Source organism: Papaver somniferum, unplaced genomic scaffold (genome assembly GCF_003573695.1).
Source record: "Papaver somniferum cultivar HN1 unplaced genomic scaffold, ASM357369v1 unplaced-scaffold_125, whole genome shotgun sequence".
NCBI lineage: Eukaryota > Viridiplantae > Streptophyta > Magnoliopsida > Ranunculales > Papaveraceae > Papaver > Papaver somniferum.
Window position 1 is genome coordinate 6366508 of NW_020621603.1, and position 18988 is coordinate 6385495.

Consider the following 18988-nt stretch of genomic DNA (forward strand, 5'->3'; position numbering starts at 1 on the left):
AGAGAAAATAGATAGTCTTGAATCAAGGATTGACCTAATTGAAGATGAGCTTGAAGAATATAGGGAATACGAGAAGAATATTCAAGGTAAGTGAAATGATTTTCAAGAGGTTTAGATACCTAGTATGTCTTCTTTTTGGCTTATTCGGAAGAAGAACTAGTGCTTGAATAGCGAAGATTGTGACTACACATAGATGTTTTTGTTTTCATTCTCTTATGTTATTTTTTAGGTTTTTGGTATTAAAATTTTAAAAATATTTGGAGGATGATTGTTATTGCAGTATTTTATGGTTTGATATATTGAAATATTTTTATGGGATATGTATTGTTTGCGCCCGTAAACTTGAAGGTCCCATATTGTTGTCAAAAATAAAGTCGTTCATGATCGTTATTGGTTTATTGGTTTAAGGACGAATGGACTTTTGACAAATAAAAAAGTTATGCCTATGCAGTCATGTATTTGATGGAAAATAGGATGAAATCTTTTGTTTTGACAAGGATAAATTCTATTATGTCATTATGCATATAGTGATGGAAAGATGGAATGGATCCTTGTATGTTTATCCACGGTTTTTGATCTTCATTGATCTATCCTTTGTATACCGTGAAGGCTCCATTGTGTGTCTTATGTCGAGCACCTTACAACTAAGTCGATTAATGTTGGCTTTGTTGGTTGTTCTGTAAGATGCTATATGTTGAGCATTAGGAACTAAATTAATCAACTAGTTTGGTTATTTAGTTTGTACTCCATAAGCTTTTCTTCTTTCTTATGATGAGTACATATACGGTTAAGGTTTTCATGTTCTATGATAAACTTAGTCGGGGTTCCATAAGTTCTCTTATGTTGAGCCCGAAATAATTAAATTGATTACTTCGGTGATTAGTTTGGTTATTTGTATTCAATTAGATTAATTATAGGTCCTCTTTTAATTAATCTAGTTGAGTTTTCATATATTCCACAAGTTCTTGTGTTGAGTATATGAATGGCCATACTAATCATGTTCTATTGGTTAATGTAGTCGTATATTCCGTAAGGTTTTCCTTATGTTGAGTATATGAACGGTTAAGTTAGTCATCTCAGTGTGATTAACTTAGTCGTTGCTCCGTAAGTTTACTTATGTTGAGCACTATCTATTAAATCGATCACTTTTATGGTTTGTTTTGGTTGCGTATTCCAATTAAATTAATCATGGGTTTTCTTGTGATTAATTTGGTTGAGTTTTGGATATCGAAAATCATTTCTATGGTTTTTGGTGTCTAATCTAACATCCTTCTTTTCTTTCGAAATTAAGGTCGCTCTTGTTGTTATTTCGGGAATGACATCTAATGAGGGAGAGTTCTTTTGAACTTGTGCTTAATGGTAATATCTTGAGGGATATGCGGCTGTGGAATTTTATAGGGGTTATCTTGTATCTTTAAACTCCTTGATGAATGCTCTTATATTCGGCTATAAGATTGCATCCAAATTAAGTTGATGTGTATTTTTTTATTTTGGTCTATGAAATGTCTCTTGTGGAAATTTCATTATGATCCCGTTATTTTACCTTTGCCAATTTTATTGACAAAAAGGGGGAGAGATAATGTAGTTCACACTACAAATACATATGGTTTTCGGATCATTGTGTAAGGGGGAGTGGTTTCCATGATCGAGATAGAGTATTGACTAAGGGGGAGTGATACATATCACCATAGTATTATTGTTAAATTCGTGATGCAATTGGACTTTGATGTTACATAATAGTACTATGACACAGTATAATAATGATCGAGAATCTCGAGTTCTCTCATTGTTATAGCTACGGATCTTCAACAACGATGGTGCTAAACTTACAACCTTTGGGATCATTGGAGTACTTGGAAGGACGAAGATTTCAAGGAACGTTGAAGATTAGACTATGGAATAGGAGCCACTAAAGTTTATCTTTTTTGTATTCCATATGTATTAATAGTTTTGTCATTAAAATTGACAAAGGGGGAGATTGTTAGACCATAGCTCGGTCGACCTCGCATGCGTTGCTATATCAAGCATGTTTGTCAATGTTAGTGATCAAAACTATAAGTCTTGATTTCTAGACTATTAGCTAAGTCTCGGACTAGGATAGGAAAAGTGTAGTTGACCTCAAGAACTTCATGGCGATTCAACGGCAACGACGAAGATCTACACAAGGAACCGTGGAACTTCATCAACAAAAAGGTATGTGAAGACTTGAACTTATCTATCACTCAAAAATCTATTTATTTTATCTCATACTTTTTATGAGACAAAAGTCGTATGCTATATAGACTAGATCATACACATTTGATATTTCAATCTGAGTATATCTATCTTATCTATATCTCAAAATTATGTGTTGGTAAAGCGTTTCGCTTTGATCAGGTTTATCTTTACCTAGTGACGCAAGTCATGAAAAGTTTCAATCACTTTGAGAATTGCTCTGACGTGAAACGATCTGTGAATAACGGTTATATGGCATCCTCTGAGAATGTCTCAATGGTTGAAATTAGAGTTTAGATTACATAACCATGTATTCCTTGAACCGAAGTTTTCGAACTTTGTTGATCAAGAGAAATCGATAGTATTTTGGAATTGTCTTGCCAAGTCCGCGAACCCAGTTGTCATAAGTTCTCGACCGAGAATTTCTGCTGAGATTTCCAAAACTCATTTGTGTGCTAAGTCCGCGAACCCAGTCCGCGAACTGGCGGAAGTTCTCTTTTCGAGAATTTCTGCTGAGTTTGGAAAACTCAACCGATTAACTTAAGTCCGCAAACTTGTTTGTGAGATTAAGAGGTTATGATCTAAAGATGTGCTCTGAACATGAATCATTAAATTACTAAGGAATGCTTTATGAAAACCGTGGCTATAATGTTCATGAGCCGATTCAATCGAATCGAATCATCTTTGTTTAAATTGTGTCTTGTGTAGTTACATAAGATCTCATAGCAATTGACAACTCTTTAACTAGTTCATTTGAGTAAATTGAACTAGTTATGGTGAAGAAGAACCAGGTTAATATGAGATGCTCATATGGTTAACCTTTTTGGTTACTATGTTGAACCAATACACTAATACACGTTTGGGCACGGTTTTCACAAACCCAGTAAATGTTTACCAAGTGTGTATGACAAGCTAAGTTTTCGATCTAACGGTTGAGAAATATTAGCTTGAATCTAAATTAGGTTTTCATCTAACAGTGGATATGGATTGCTTTGTAACTAAGGCAAAACCCTGATTTGAAGACTATATATAGGAGACATCTAGCTAGAGAAAAAACTTAATCCCCACACGTCAGTGTGCTACTAGTGCGCTCGCTAGAGTCGATCTTCATTAACCTTTTATTTTCTTTTCTAAAATCAGGTTAACGACTTAAAGACTTCACTGGGGTTGTGAAGCTAGACCGATATTACTTTTATCGTAGTTGTGTGATCTGATCTTGCATCTTCTATCGTACGAGTACAATCTTTGATTGGTTTGAGATCGTGAGAGTTCTCCGATAGGCAAGATATAAAAAGTAATCGCAAACACCTTCGTCTCATTGTTTGTGATTCCACAACATCTTGTTTCGCTAGTCGATTGGGATTGTTGTGAGGTGATTGATTAATCTAGGTTGTTCTTCGGGAATATAAGACCGGATTATCAATTGGTTCCTGTTCACCTTGATTATTATCAAAAGACGGAAAAAACTCTTTTAGGGTTTATCTGTGGTTGACAGATTTATTCTTTGATAGACTTTTCTGTGTGAGACAGATTTGTTTATTATTAAGCCTGGGATTTTGGGCCGTAGCAATTATTAGTTGTGGGTGAGATCAGCTAAGGGAATCAAGTACGTAGTATCCTGCTGGGATCAAAGGCGTAGGAGTGCAACTGTACCTTGAATTAGTGGGAGACTGATTGGGGTTCAATTACGGTCCAGTCCGAAGTTAGATTGGAGTAGGCTAGTGTCTGTAGCGGCTTAATACAGTGTGTATTCAATCAGACACTAGCGGCTTAATACAGTGTGTATTCAATCTCGACTAGGTCCCGGGGTTTTTCTGCATTTGCGGTTTTCCTCGTTAACAAAATTATGGTGCCTATGTTATTTCTTTTCCGCATTATATTTTATATAATTGAAATAATACAGGTTGTGCGTTAAGATCATCAACTTCTCTAATCCAACCTTTGGTTGTTGATTGTAGTTGATTGATCCTTGGACATTGGTCTTTGGCACCGTCCAAGTTATCTCTCTCTTTGATAAAGACTCGCAATTTTCTATTTGCTTGAGTAAAGATCAAATCGAGAGTTTGAGATATTAACTCCTTGAGATACTTTTATCTAGATTGAGTCTGACTGTCTAGTTGATTCTCTATCCAAGTATTTCGGATTTAATCCATACAGATTGCTAATCGACTTATTGGGTGGTGTTGTTAGACCCCCGTTTTTTCACCATGGAAACTCTGGAATTTCATGAAAAGAAGTGTATGCATACCTGGTACACATACCAAAAAGTTCCTGGACACTTTCTTAAGGGAGGGTATGCATACCTGGTACGTGTACCATGAAGGCCAAAGTTCATGAACTATTTTTTAGGTATTTATTTCCTAACTTAGGGTCGGGTTCCTTAACCGACTTAGACACTTGAGGGCCAAGAAATATAAAACTATATAAATGGGTATTAGGCCTTGCAGATAGATATCAATAATCACGAAATTGTAAGAATCTAAACAACTATTGATTGATCTACTTTGAGTTATTATATTAATCTACTTTGAATTTCTTCATATGATTATCGCTTGTTTATACTATAATGAATGTTTATGATTGATTGATAGATTGTTTAGGTGGCCAACTGAACTGATTTATTGATTTAATCTATTGCTAATATTGAGTTAAGAGATAAGTAATCGTCAAATAACTCGTACACAAGTAGAGAACACGAGACCTTGCAGAGGGATTCTGTGGAGCGATTGTGTGTATGAGCAACACTAACAAGTAGACCTTTATCTAAGAGTTTAACTAGTAGGATCAACCTATAAATTCAAAAAAGATAAAGCATTCGACCAAATTACACCTTGAGTGATCTACTACTAGGAGGTTTAGAAGAATAAAATTTGGTAGTCGAGAACTTCCGTATCCAGTGATATAAGGAATTTAGGGGATTACACTGATCTAGCTTTTATTCCACGGTTGGTGATAATCTATGATTAGCGAAGAGTAGAAAAGTATAGTAACTCATTGATGGTTTAGTAAAGAAGAAGGATTCCTTGATCATATTTCCTCTATTGCTTACAACTTAATCTTTTCAATCGTTTTATTGACTTTGTTTAAAATCTATAAAAAAAAAACCTTGCGACACTTTGACAACTAAAACTCACTGCTCTTTTTGGGAACAATCCTTGGTTCCATTATATTACCAGTTAATTGTGTGGAAATAAGATTATTAATTTTATTCCACTTACGACAACCACCAATGACAACAATATATGCTGAACCAAACTAGAGAAATATCGAGGGAAAGACAATAAGTTCCATAAAAATCTTTTTCAGCTGTTGCAACTTCAAGTAATTCTTTAGCTAGGTAAGAACTTTTTAATGCATTCTCAAAGGGTTCTAAAATTTGTAAAGAACAACAATGAACAATTTATCAATCTAAAATTACTCATATGCGCAAACATTATAAGTTTTCTCTTCTCTGCAGTATTATAAATGCATTGGCAAACATTTGTTATGCAGAAAAGAGAATGTATACATGACAAGTTTTCAATGCCGTACAAAATCAAAAATATTGTAGGTAACAGATGAAATCCTTTTAGTAATCTGCTTGCCAATTATCCAGGTGCCCCCGAAGCAACCAATTAAATTCTTTTTGAATAGAGTTCAAAATCAACATTACATATGATATAAAGAACCTATATCTAATTGAAGTAAATCCTACAACACACAAAGATCAATATAAGAATATGTAATGGATTTTCAAGCTATAAATTCATATGAGAGACACAAATATGCCGTAAGATGAACATATGAACGATTTAAGAGATGAACTCCAAAAATTCATCTATTATGGTGATGTTCTTGTTATGATTAATGAAATATTGCAAAGGTATGATCTCACAAAATAATACTCTCAAAGAACTTTTCTCTCACAAATCTCCCAAGAACCCTAAAAAATTCAACCGCTTCTTTACTACACTTCAGTCCCTTTTATATGCATTTGCTTAATGAATGACAGTTCACGATTCCCTTCCTAACCAATCACGCTTTTCTTGTGAATTAACCCCTATTTGTCAGTACAGTGGATGACAACTCATATTTCCCTTCACTCGTCAGTCATGGTTTTTATGTACTTTGATCCCTCTTTGCCATCATTGTAGCTTTCTTGCATTTCAATTCATCTTCTCCAGTTATTCCTTCATCTCGCCAGTTTCCCATTGCTCGTCGAGAAAGTTGTTACCCTCAGTACTCGTATGACTACTCTGATCGCATTTTAAATGCTCAACCACCCAATTATATTGATCCGTCGATCTAACTTTATAATTTACACGTGTTCTAATCTTAGACTACAGATGAATCTCATGATATCCTCACCAAGAATGTTATTATCTTCGCCATAACCATTTCTCAGTGGTATTGATACTTTCAGATGTCTTCACATGGCGAAGCGATCTTTTGTATTCACATTTTGCCTCTTCTCTTATCATCTGAACAAGGCTAGTCTGTGACATGGAAAAATGATTCCTAAGCATCATGTGCCCCATTGGCAAGTCTACGCAACTATAAATGAGGCCTAAGCATCATTTTTGATCTTCCATCTAAGCTATGAAGCTGACTTGTGCATAGTCAGCATATGCACCTTCAACCAACAATTAGTGCATATATATGTCTTATTGATTTATACAACTTAAACCAGGGGCCCAGTTTGACATTCACCAATTCACATTTTTAAGGTGATTGCTTCACTATTCATGATCGTTGCCATGTCTAAGATATGTGAAGCGCCATGATGGTTGTATTTTCAACTCTAGCCCATAGGCCAACTCCAATGCCCGTCCAAGATGGTCATGCATTACCTCGGCCAACCTTCTTTGGCCTGATGCTCTATTGCGCTGCGATATTGGTCTTAGGCCAATTCCAATATTTACATTGCCTCGGCCAGCCTGCTCTGGCATGATGCATCATTGTGATACGATATTGGCCATAGTCCAATAGGTTATGTTAGCGTTACTTTGCTTAAGGTCATCCTCCCAACTGGCCTAATGCACCATGATGACGTGGCATTGGTTCTTGGCCAATATAAATCACGTAATGCATCATCCATGGTGCAATATTGACCTTATCCCAATATGCCCAACACATAATGCGCCATTTTGACGCGCAATATTGGCATTTGACCAAATATCTCTTAGCAGGCAACGAAATTTGAGATGAATTTCAGGCCCTAACGCATCTTTGAACCCACCTATTGAGGTGGGCCCAGTCTAATTTGCATTGTCCGAACTCCGAAGAACAAAACGATCGCCTTTTTTCTCCTTCTCAAACAGAAGTTACAGTTGCTTTTCAAGAAAAATATAAACAGAAGTCATCTCCCTCCTGCACGGCTACACCACCGGTATACCGACACCGGGTCCAGCACTACCACCTTCAACCCAAAAGTTTGTCAATCTCAAGGTATGTCAATTTTTGTCAATCTCAAGGTATGTCAATTTTGGATGACTAGTATTGATATTTGTCTAGGGTTTTATAACAGGATCAGTAAGATAATAACATCTAGTAGTAGTTTTGATTTCGAAGAGTTTTCTCATGCTATAGTTGAATTTGAATGTGTGTATTTCTCAAGCTTCAGGGCTTCAGGTGGTCAGTAAGAAATCTGGTTGTGTGATTGATTAATTGAGCAGTATGCTATCAAACAGTTCATCAACTTCATCCAATTCTGCATTTGTTCTTTTTGCAAACCGGCCTTTAATCCGAGGTCTAGTCTGTGCATAAGCTTTTCCGGAGGCATACCTAATTGTCTTCTCAATTTTTCTTGTATTTCTTTTAACTCTATATCTAAGTACTCGGGATTCCCTTTCAATAGGGTTGGCTGAATTTGTGAAGAGATCAATTCTTCCTTTTGAAAAACATCTATTAACCTAATTTGTTTAAGTTGATAGTGTCTGGTATAATGCTGGTATCAGTTGATGACATTGAGACCTGAAAAATAGAACACAAATAAAACTTGTTAGCTAGTTGAAAGAAATATCAAATTCTTAAGTTAAAAGAACTCTTCAAAGACAGAAGTATGGAAAGCAATAGAACTGAAACAAATAAGTAAGTATACCCACAAACACATTAAAAAAGTTATACATGTTAATTAGTCCCTCGTTGCCAGAGCAACATAGATTTGTGCAATGTATATGCGTTGGCCAACCCTTTCCTCGGGTACTTCGGTTTGTAAGGCGAGTTAGATAAGATATATGCTACAAGACATTTATATGGTATTTTTTAGATTGAAATGTTTAAACGCTTGTTTCGAAAAGATTCTGCCAATTTGAAGCTCTTTAGAAGTGTTACATAAAGGCAGGTAAAATGGCCCTATTGATTGAGGTTTCTAAGGCTTTTGTTGTCATGTCATGAGTTTGTAATGGAGCTACTGATTTTGAATTACTGTGCAATTATATACAAACCAAATGGTCTTCAAATTTTACTGATTGTGGTTTGCATCCGTCATGAAATATATACCTTATTCTTTATGTTAAAGTGAGGTAGTCTGGAACGATTTTTTTCTTTAATGAGCTGATGTGCCCTGAGTTTAATGCGGAACGTACGGGGTACCGAGCTTTGAAGCTACCATGAATTTCTTTAACATTAATGTTTGTAGCACTTGGTGATCCATTTAAGGAATTAATATCAATTACCATGTAATTTGTAGGTTTGTGTTTGTTTATCCATTTTCTTTTAATGGGCGCGCATAAGAACACAAAAGATGGGAGAACCCAAAAATGTGCTCATTCTAGAAAAATAAAAGAACCCAAAGAAGAAGATTCTCCCGATGTACTATCCGAAGAACAAGTCAAGCGCGCTTCTATTTTAGATAAACGAATTACGAAATATTCAAGAATTGGATTCTTTGAAGAGTCCTTTTTACGATTTCATGAAAAATTTATGAAGGAGAGGGAGGAAAAAGCAAGAAAGTTAAAGAAGGAGAGGGAGGAAGAAGCAGGAAAATTAACGAAGGAGAGGGAAGAAAATGGAGGAAAATTAATGAAGGAGGGGAAAGAAAAAGCAGGAGAAAGCGAACGAGTTGGAAAAGTAGAAGTAGAAGGACGGGGAGAAAGAACAAGGACAGGGAGAACAGGGAGAAGGACAGGGACAAGGAAGGAGGGGAAAGAGAAAAGAGAAGAGGAGGAAGATCGGATAGAGGGTTCTCACTCTCTTAAATCTTATTCAATGATATGACAAGTTAACCTGATGATCTCTGGAGGATGTACAGACTCTTTGCTAACTTTCAGAAGATGCAGCGGCAAATAACAAAGATGTATAGGGAGACATTTTAGAGTACGTGGATCATGGCTATAAATTACTTATGTTTATTGTTAATGACTTGATGTTTTTTAGTGGGATCATTAGATTTTATGATTAGAGTTATATGAATTCTGTCCTGTTGGCTTTGGTTCATGTATGTGTTGTCAGTCATATGCCTAACTTACTGTTGACATACTTAACCATTGTGCTGCAAAATTGAAACGTAAGTATGTGAATGCTATGAGTCAACGGACTTCCACAGTGTAGGGCTGCTCCAACTAATTTGCAAGAAACTGCTCCAGCTACCTGCAGATTTTATCCTTAGCAGGTGCAGTAAGTTGCAATGTAGTTTTCGCGTGCTCTGAAATACTTGTCCTTCATCTTCCGAGAAGAAAAAGTGTCCCATTTCGGGTAAGCCCACTAACAGCTTCCCGTGCGGTGAGATTGTCAACAGTAGTAATTCAACCAACAAGGTGAGTTTGGGTACTATGTGCAGCACCGACAGTTTTTTCATCCTTAATGAGACGAGCTCACTGGATGAAGCTTCTCATTCAAACAGGAGAGCTCACTGGATGAAGCTTATTCAAACAGGCTATGTTAATGGTAATTAAACTAGTAATAAGCAATTTAGCTGCAAAGGTTACACTACTATTATTCAAATATTAAAGCGCATCACAGAATACAAAAAAGAGGGCGAGAAGCCTAACAGTAACAGATACAGTTTCAAGATTGCTAAAGGAGTAAGCAAATTCACAGGGTTACCAAATCAATTGAAATTTGAGAATGATAACTTATTTAGGTGGTGTCTGCAGGTACCCATACTTCTTCGCATTTTCGAAAAAGACCAACAATTCCTCAAAGTTAGGGAGATTTTTCTGTATCACTGGATCTGTTCTGAACGCTTCAGTCCAGGCATGAACTTTAGGAAATGTATGTGCTTCAAGAAGCGCAACTCCTGCTACTTTTTCCATACCTACTTGCCAGTAAGCTAAAGCTGCAAATGCCAAGTCAACGGCATTAATCTTATCACCACCAAAAAAACTTACATTTATCATTTTTAATTGCACTTTGTGTTTCAATGGTTTTCAATATCTCTAATATTTCTCCTTGTGCCTTCTCCCACTCTTCCCCTGACGTTAGGAAAAACTTAAAAAAGGTGGCAGTCTGCAAATTAACAAACAAAACCGGAATGAGAGAAATGAAGGATGCATGAAATTTAAATAGAGTTTATGAGATGAATTACATTACCTTATCTTCAATGAATTTAATCCAGAACCTAGCAATAGATTTCTCGTATACGTCTTTCGCTAGTAACGGATAGCGGTCCGGCCATGTTTCTTCGATGTACTCAAGGATAATCATGGACTCTATCATAGACTTTCCACGATGAACAAAAACTGGTATCTTATGGTTCTGCTTATTGTAAACCGGGTTGTACTCCTCCAACAATGGTCTACTCTTCTTCATTAAATCTTCCAGTAAGAAATCATATTCGATACCTTTAAAGCTAAACCACATTTAACCCTGAAACTGAAAGGACTAAACCAAGATCCAATTAACTTCACTGATTCTTCTCCCATGTTGTTGCTGCTCAGATAATGATGCAGCCTCCCTATATTTATAAGCGTTTCATTTTGTAAACACTCGGACTTGGAAGCATTAATTTACCTCGTGCAATATAAAAATTCTTCTAGTTTTACATGGATTGTTGCGAGTCAAAAGCGTAGATGTTGGATCATTTAATCCTTTGAATCTAGTCGAGTCGTTTTTCCTGCTCCAAAAATAATAATAAAAGTTAATACTAGCTAGGACGTCACCCATGACGTCATACATAGAGTGGTTGGTTGAACCACTATGGTGTAAAACCTACGTGGGAAGCTCCGGTTTTTTCTCCCTCACTTTTCTCTTTTGCGTTCTTTAGGTTTCTTTTGATTTTGCGCTCTAATGGCGCAAAATCAAGACAATAATCCGCCAGTTTTTAACAATCGTTATGATAATCAATCAAAAAGGATATGGAATCAATCTAGATCAAAAAGTATCTATATCCCTAGGAATAACGCTACAAACCCTAGTGCTATGAACCCTAATTCATCCGAGTTTGGGAGGCAGCACGAAGATCCAAACCCTAACGCGTTTAGGAATCTGATGGAAGACGACAATCATGACGCGTCTAGGAACGACAATCATGACGCGTCTAGGAATCTGATGGAGGACGGCAATCATGACGCGTCTAGGAATCTGATGGAGGACGGCAATCATGGCACGTTTAGGAAACCGCATGAAGATGGCAATGGATATGGTCTTTCACTCTCTCTTTTGACGTAGCAATGTCTTTGGATTCCTTTAACGATATGACTATGACCTGATATGCCTTAATGACCAACATTTTGAGAATATGTATTTTAGAGCGTTTATGGTGAGTGTTGGTACTTCACCAGATATCATGACTTTGTCAGTTTGTGTTTTATGAGCATTTTATTATTGTAGCGAGTGTTTAATCACTTCACCTGATTTCATGACTTTGCCAGTTCGTGCTTTATAGGTGAAAAAGCGAGGGTCTAACAACCACACTCAATATTTCGCTTAGAAATCTGTATGGACTAACTCTAATATACTTTCAACATAATCAACTAAACAGTCAGACTCAATCTTAAGAAAAGTATATCAAAGAGTTATATCTCAATTTCTCAATTTCTCAATTCAATCTGCAATCAAACAAATAGGAATTTGCGAGCCCGGCTGAATATAAGAAATAACTTGGACGGTATCAAAAACCAATATCTAAGTGTCAATCAATTTAATCAACAACCAAAGGTTAGATTCACAATTGATTGAACTTACACACAACCTGTGATATTTCAATTATATAAACAAATATAATGTTGAAAAGAAATAACACAAACACCAGAAGTTTTGTTAACGAGGAAACCGCAAATGCAGAAAAACCCTGGGACCTAGTCCATATTTGAAACACCACATTGTATTAAGCTGCTACAGACACTAGCCTACTCCAAGTTAACTTCGGAATGGAATGTAATTGAGCCCAAACCAATCTGACACTGATCAAGGTACAGTCGTGCTCCTTACGTCTCTGAATCCTAGCGGGACTCTACGCACTTGATTCCCTTAGTTGATCTCACCCACAACTAAGAGTTGCTACGACCCAAAGTCGAGTAATTGATAAACCAATATGTCTCACACAGAAAAGTCTATGGAATAGATAAATATGTCTCTCACAGAAATAAACCTATGAGTTTTGTTCTGTCTTTTGATAAATCAAGGTGAACAGGAACCAATTGATACACCGGACTTATATTCCTGAAGAACAGCCTAGTAATATCAATCACCTCACAATAATCTTAATCCTATGGTAGCGAAACAAGATATTGTGGAATCACAAACGATGAGACGAAGATGTTTGTGACTGATAAGCACAAAAGTGCAACGTATTTTCACCCATAAATACATTATATGGGACTCTTTTTATTACTAATAAACTTGTTTTAGTTGTTTTTGGAATAATAAGCTCTTGTGGAGAATTGACTCGAAAAACTGTTATTTGCACCTGGAGGACACATGTTATTCGAACTCTCGATGTAGGTTAAGGGGCACCTCAATTACTAAGGGGCGTCCAGTCGCTAAGGGCCACCTTCCTTACTATTCACACCCCATAAGACAGGTGCTAAAGGGACACCCATACAAGATTAAGGGGGAGTTCATCTTCAACAATTCAAATTTCAGTTTTGGCGGGAATTTTCGGCAACAGCGAACCAGATTAGGGTTCGTGTTTTGGAGGAAATTTAATTAGATTCAATGGCTGAAACTTCATGGGATGACTGGATTAAACTCAATAGGTCTGGTAATGGTCTTCTTTTGGACCAGAATTGGCTAGAATAGTGGATTTAATGATTCAACAGATTCTCGGGTTTATCTTCCGGCGGAAACCCTGTTAACAATTTGGACAAGTTTGAGTAAGACTCGAGCGCTGGATTTGGTTGCTTCGGGCCTGTTTGGACAAAACATGAATGGTATATGTGATGGTTTCGATTCAGTTGGGATGGATACTCAAATTCGAACAAAACAGAGAGACTTCAAACAAATTGGTTTCTGCGGTATTCCCTGGATTTGGTTTGCATGAGTTCTACATGGATTCAGTTGCTGATTTGGTTTGCTATTATCCTGTTGCACTAAAACAGGACCGGTAAGTGACCTGGAATCGAAAAAAAAGAAGAAGATATCGTGTCCACACGATACAACAGGGAAGGAAAGAATATGTAGTATTATTGGATTCTATTTCATCACGGAAGGATTTCGATATATCTTAAACAAGGAAAGATATCTTGAGACAACTCAGTCAACAGCACACGAAGAGTATTCCCATTCCAAACTCGATCCGACAGGGTGTGAGATATTCCCGTGTTTACTGTGTAAATGGCCTGTGACTGCTCGTGTTTGACTCACTCTGTGACTTATTGGAGTTTGTTTTCTACGAGAATAATTCGTATAAAAGATATTTGACAGCAGCAGAAGTCGTGCAGAAGTAAAGAAGGAAAGAAAATCTCAAGTTTCTCCAAGAGAAATAATGAGAAGATATTTTCATTTAATCGGAGGATTTGAAGGAGTTATGAGTATAAATAGGCTTCACAGGATTCGTAGAAGGAACATCGAGAGTTTGGGGAAGAAAACAGAGAGTTGCAGAGCAACTTCTCTGCTTCTGCAGCGAGAAGAAGAAGAAATTTGACGTCCACTGACTGTCGCAGAGAATTGTAGTTTACTGACAGTACTTGTAACAGTCAGTTTGGCACGCTTATTTTAAATTTGCAACATCTATTGTAACAGTGAACTCTGTAACGCCAATACAGCGTTGCAGATTCATTGTATTATTAGTTTTCTTTAATAAAAATACCATTTGAGCCACAAATTATATTTTTGAGTGTGTATTTATCATGAGAGGCTAAACCCCAACACTGGGTCGATGGAGGAAGACGAACTTCATACATGGGCGATTTTATTTTATTTTTTATATGACTTATGCATTAATTTTAATTGAAATATGATTTAAAAAAATTAGTTATCATTTTATTAGATGGGTCATGCTTGCTTAGATGTTTGATGTCCCATGCTTACGATTTATAACTAATGTTTGGAGGATCTACCTTGGAAAAAATAAGAGTCGATGTTGTTTTATTTGTTGAGCGATAATTATTGAGAATGAATAATTGAACCTATTGATATGAGTTTGGACGAATCCTAGACCCAGTAACTCTCTATTTTATTCCTTTAAAATAATCTTAACAAGTCTTAGAGTTCGAATCCTATTTACTAAAATTACAACGACAATCAAAAATCTTAATCATTTTGGCGCCGCCGACGCGGATTTGTTTTTAGATTAATTTTTTAGGTTTATTTTTCATTTTGTATAGTATTTTCTTTTTCCTTTTTATGCGTTTCTTTTTGTATTTCTTTTAGGGACATTTTGAGGATGATGACTTCTTCTGAGGAGACGTCACCTACGATGATGCTGGCGGAATATATGCGTAGAAAGTCAAATTATCAAGAAACCTCATCTGAGATGACGCTTGTTGAATATATGCGTAGGCAATGGTATGGAGTTTCTACTCTACATGAGGTAAGTGAAGAATATCCTCTAGAGATATATGAGAAGTATTACAAACACACACCGCCTAGTTTGGAACAAAGATTGAGAGATCTTGAATGTCAAAGATTATTTGCTGATGATGATGAATCTGGTAGTGACTCTCTGTTCCAAACAGAACATATAGATGACCCTGTGGATGATTGTGTGGATGATTTTCCTAATTCCATAGATGAATCTACCTCACAAGATCATTCACCCGACTTAGAGGTTGTTTCTAGACCCCTAGACTTCCAAAAGTTCCCTAATTTAGGGTTAGAATTGTGTGCTTCTAAAGTGTTGTTGGATTACTTTGCATCTAAGTATCCAAAGGACTTGCCTATTCCTGATACAGTGCATGAGCCGATTGATTCCCTAGTCTCAATAGAATCCCCATATTTTGTTCTTTACGCACTTCCATGTGCAGTAAAAACTTGGTTTAGGGGTAAATTTTGGTTTTTGATAGTTTCAATGTCACCATATTTTCATAGCATAATTGTGAAGCTGTCGTTTGTAAATGTTGTATTTTGGGTTGATCCCCAAATGTTCAGGTTATTAGTGTATGGGGATCCTTTTTGTACATTCCAGTAGGTGTATTTTATTTTATTTTTCTTTTTATATTTTCGTTTACTTTTTTTCATCTTATGGATTTCCCATCTTAAATTGTGCATTGGATGACTCAATTACATTGAGGACAATGTAATGTTTAAGTGTGGGGGAGTGGTTAACGTTTTACTTTTCTTTTTCAGGATTTTACTTTCATTTTATGACCAGCTGTGTAGCGGGTCTCCAGAAAAAAAAATAAAAATAAATAAATAATAATAATAATGATCAGTTGTGTAGCGGGTCTATAAAAAAAATGATTGTTAGGGTTATGACCAGCTGTGTAGCAGGTCTTTTCTTTGTTCTTGCATTATATGACCAGTTGTGTAGTGGGTCTTAAAAATAAATAAATTATGACCAGCAGTGTAGCGGGTCTCTCTATATCTCCTATTATATGACCAGCTGTGTAGCGGGTCAGTTTTCTGTTTTGCTCGAGGACTAGCAAAATGTAAGTGTCGGGGAATTCGATAAGCACGAAAGTGAGACGTATTTTCACCCATAAATACATTAGCTGAGACTATTTTTATCACTAATAAACTTGTTTTATTTGTTTTTGGAAGAATAAGCTCTTGTGGAGAATTGGCTCGAAAAACTGTTATTTGCACCCGGAGGACACATGTTATTCGGACTCTCGATGTAGGTTAAGGGGCAACTCAATTACTAAGGGGCGTCCAGTCGCTAAGGGACACCTTCCTTACTATTTACACCCCATAAGACAAGTGCTAAAGGGACACCCATACAGGATTAAGGGGGAGTTCATCTTCAACAATTCAAATTTCAGTTTTGGCGGGAATTTGGCAGCAGCAAACCAGATTAGGGTTCGTGTTTTGGAGGAAATTTAATTAGATTCAATGGCTGAAACTTCATGGGATGATTGGATTAAACTCAACAGGGCTGGTAATGGTCTTCTTTTGGACCAGAATTGGCTAGAATAGTGGATTTAATGATTCAACAGATTCTCGGGTTTATCTTCCGGGGGAAACCGTGTTAACAATTTGGACAAGTTTGAGTAAGACTCGAGCGCTGGATTTGGTTGCTTCGGGCCTGTTTGGATAAAACATGAATGGTATATGTGATGGTTTTGATTCAGTTGGGATGGATACTCAAATTCGAACAAAACAGAGAGAGTTCAAACAAATTGGTTTCTGCGGTATTCCCTGGATTTGGTTTGCATGAGTTCTACATGGATTCAGTTGCTGATTTGGTTTGCTATTATCCTGTTGCACTAAAACAGGACCGATAAGTGACCTGGAATCGAAAAAAAAGAAGAAGATATCGTGTCCACACGATACAACAGGGAAGGAAAGAATATCGAGTATTATTGGATTCTATTTCATTACGGAAGGATTTCGATATATCTTAAACAAGGAAAGATATCTTGAGCCAACTCAGTCAACAGCGCACGAAGAGTATTCCCATTCCAAACTCGATCCGACAGGGTGTGAGATATTCCCGTGTTTACTGTGTAAATGGCCTGTGATTGCTCGTGTTTGACTCACTCTGTGACTTATTGGAGTTTGTTTTCTGCGAGAATAATTCGTGTAGAATATATTTGACAGCAGCAGAAGCCGTGGAGAAGTAAAGAAGGAAAGAAATCTCAAGTTTTTCCAAGAGAAATAATGAGAAGATATTTGCATTTAATCGGAGGATTTGAAGGTGTTATGAGTATAAATAGATTTCACAGGATTCGTAGAAGGAACATCAAGAGTTTGGGGAACAAAACTGAGAGTTGCAGAGAAACTTCTCTGCTTCTGCAGCGAGAAGAAGAAGAAGAAGAAATTTGACGTCCACTGACTGTCGCAGAGAACTGTCGTCTACTGACAGTACTTGTAACAGTCAGTTTGGCACGCTTATTTTAAATTTGCAACATCTATTGTAACAGTGAACTCTGTAACGCCAATACAGCGTTGCAGATTCATTGTATTATTAGTTTTATTTAATAAAAATACCGTTTGAGCCACAAATTATATTTTTGAGTGTGTATTTATCATGAGAAGCTAAACCCAACACTGGGTCGACGGAGGAAGACGAACTTCATACATGGTTGATTTTATTTTATTTTTTATATGACTTATGCATTAATTTTAATTGAAATATGATTTAAAAAAATTAGTTATCATTTTATTAGATGGGTCATGCTTGCTTAGATGTTTGATGTCCCATGCTTACGATTTATAACTAATGTTTGGAGGATTTACCTTGGCAAAAATAAGAGTCGATGTTGTTTTATTTGTTGAGCGATAATTGTTGAGAATGAATAATTGAACCTATTGATATGAGTTTGGCTGAATCCTAGACCCAGTAACTCTATATTTTATTCCTTTAAAATAATCTTAACAAGTCTTAGAGTTCGAATCCTATTTATTAAAAATACAACGACAATCAAAAATCTTAATCAGTGACTACTTTTTATCTTGCCTATCGGAGATTAAATCTCGAGCAAATCTTAGAGAAGATAATACTCAATCACGATAGAAAACAACAAGATCATAAGATGCAACTACAGAGAAATAGTTGGGTCTGGCTTCACAATCCCAATGAAGTATTCAAGTCGTTAACCTACAGGGTTTTGGAAAAACCTAAGGTTAAAGGAGAAGCGACTCTAGTCGCAACTCGTATCACACATGAGGTGTGAGGATTAGGTTTCCCAGTTTCTAGAGTTCTCCCTTATATAGTCTTCAAATCATGGTTTGCAATCAATGCTACCTTGGTAACAAAGCACTCAATATTCACCGTTAGATGAAAACCTGATTAGATTCAAGCTAATATCTTTCAACCGTTAGATTGAACTTAGCTTGTTACACACAACCGAAAAGTGACTTCATTTATATATGAGTAACCGTAACTAAACGTGTGCACCTTGTTGGCTCAAAAATAGTTAACCGAAGTTAGCCATATGAACACTTTCATATCAACCATATTCATCTTAACTATAACTAGTTCATATGTTTCAAATAAAACTAGTTCTAGAGGTTTCAATTGTTTATATTCTCATAGAAGTATACAAGACACAACTGAATCAAAATCGACTTTGATTCACTCGAATCAAACATTATAGACACGGTTTGAAAAAGATTGCATTCCTTAATATATAAATATATTAGTTCATGAACAAACCTGAAAAAACGAGGGTCTAAAAACTGATGGGCTGTCGTAGGCACAACAAATTAATAAATATATTCCCACTAATTAACTGGTAATATAGTGGTAGTAAGAGATCGTTCCCACAGAGAGCTGTGTAATTGATAGGTTATTTGATCAACAAAATAAAAT

At 36.3% G+C, this 18988-nt stretch overlaps 2 protein-coding genes across 2 annotated transcripts; one reads left to right on the forward strand and one right to left on the reverse strand.

Annotated features, from left to right (window-relative positions):
- Nucleotides 1-7526: 7526 nt before the first annotated feature.
- Nucleotides 7527-9630, forward strand: LOC113331613 (UPF0329 protein ECU05_1680/ECU11_0050-like). The gene is made up of 2 exons (XM_026578306.1): nt 7527-7641; nt 8885-9630. Exon 2 carries the CDS (start codon nt 8914-8916, stop codon nt 9409-9411), a length of 498 nt encoding a protein of 165 aa, XP_026434091.1. The 5' UTR covers nt 7527-7641; nt 8885-8913; the 3' UTR covers nt 9412-9630.
- A 473-nt stretch (nt 9631-10103) lies between these two features.
- On the reverse strand, nt 10104-11155 carry LOC113331594 (probable glutathione S-transferase). The gene is made up of 2 exons (XM_026578294.1): nt 10726-11155; nt 10104-10641 (listed from the first exon to the last, which is right to left on the reverse strand). Exons 1-2 carry the CDS (start codon nt 10993-10995, stop codon nt 10504-10506), a joined length of 408 nt encoding a protein of 135 aa, XP_026434079.1. The 5' UTR covers nt 10996-11155; the 3' UTR covers nt 10104-10503.
- Between the last annotated feature and the right edge of the window lie 7833 nt (nt 11156-18988).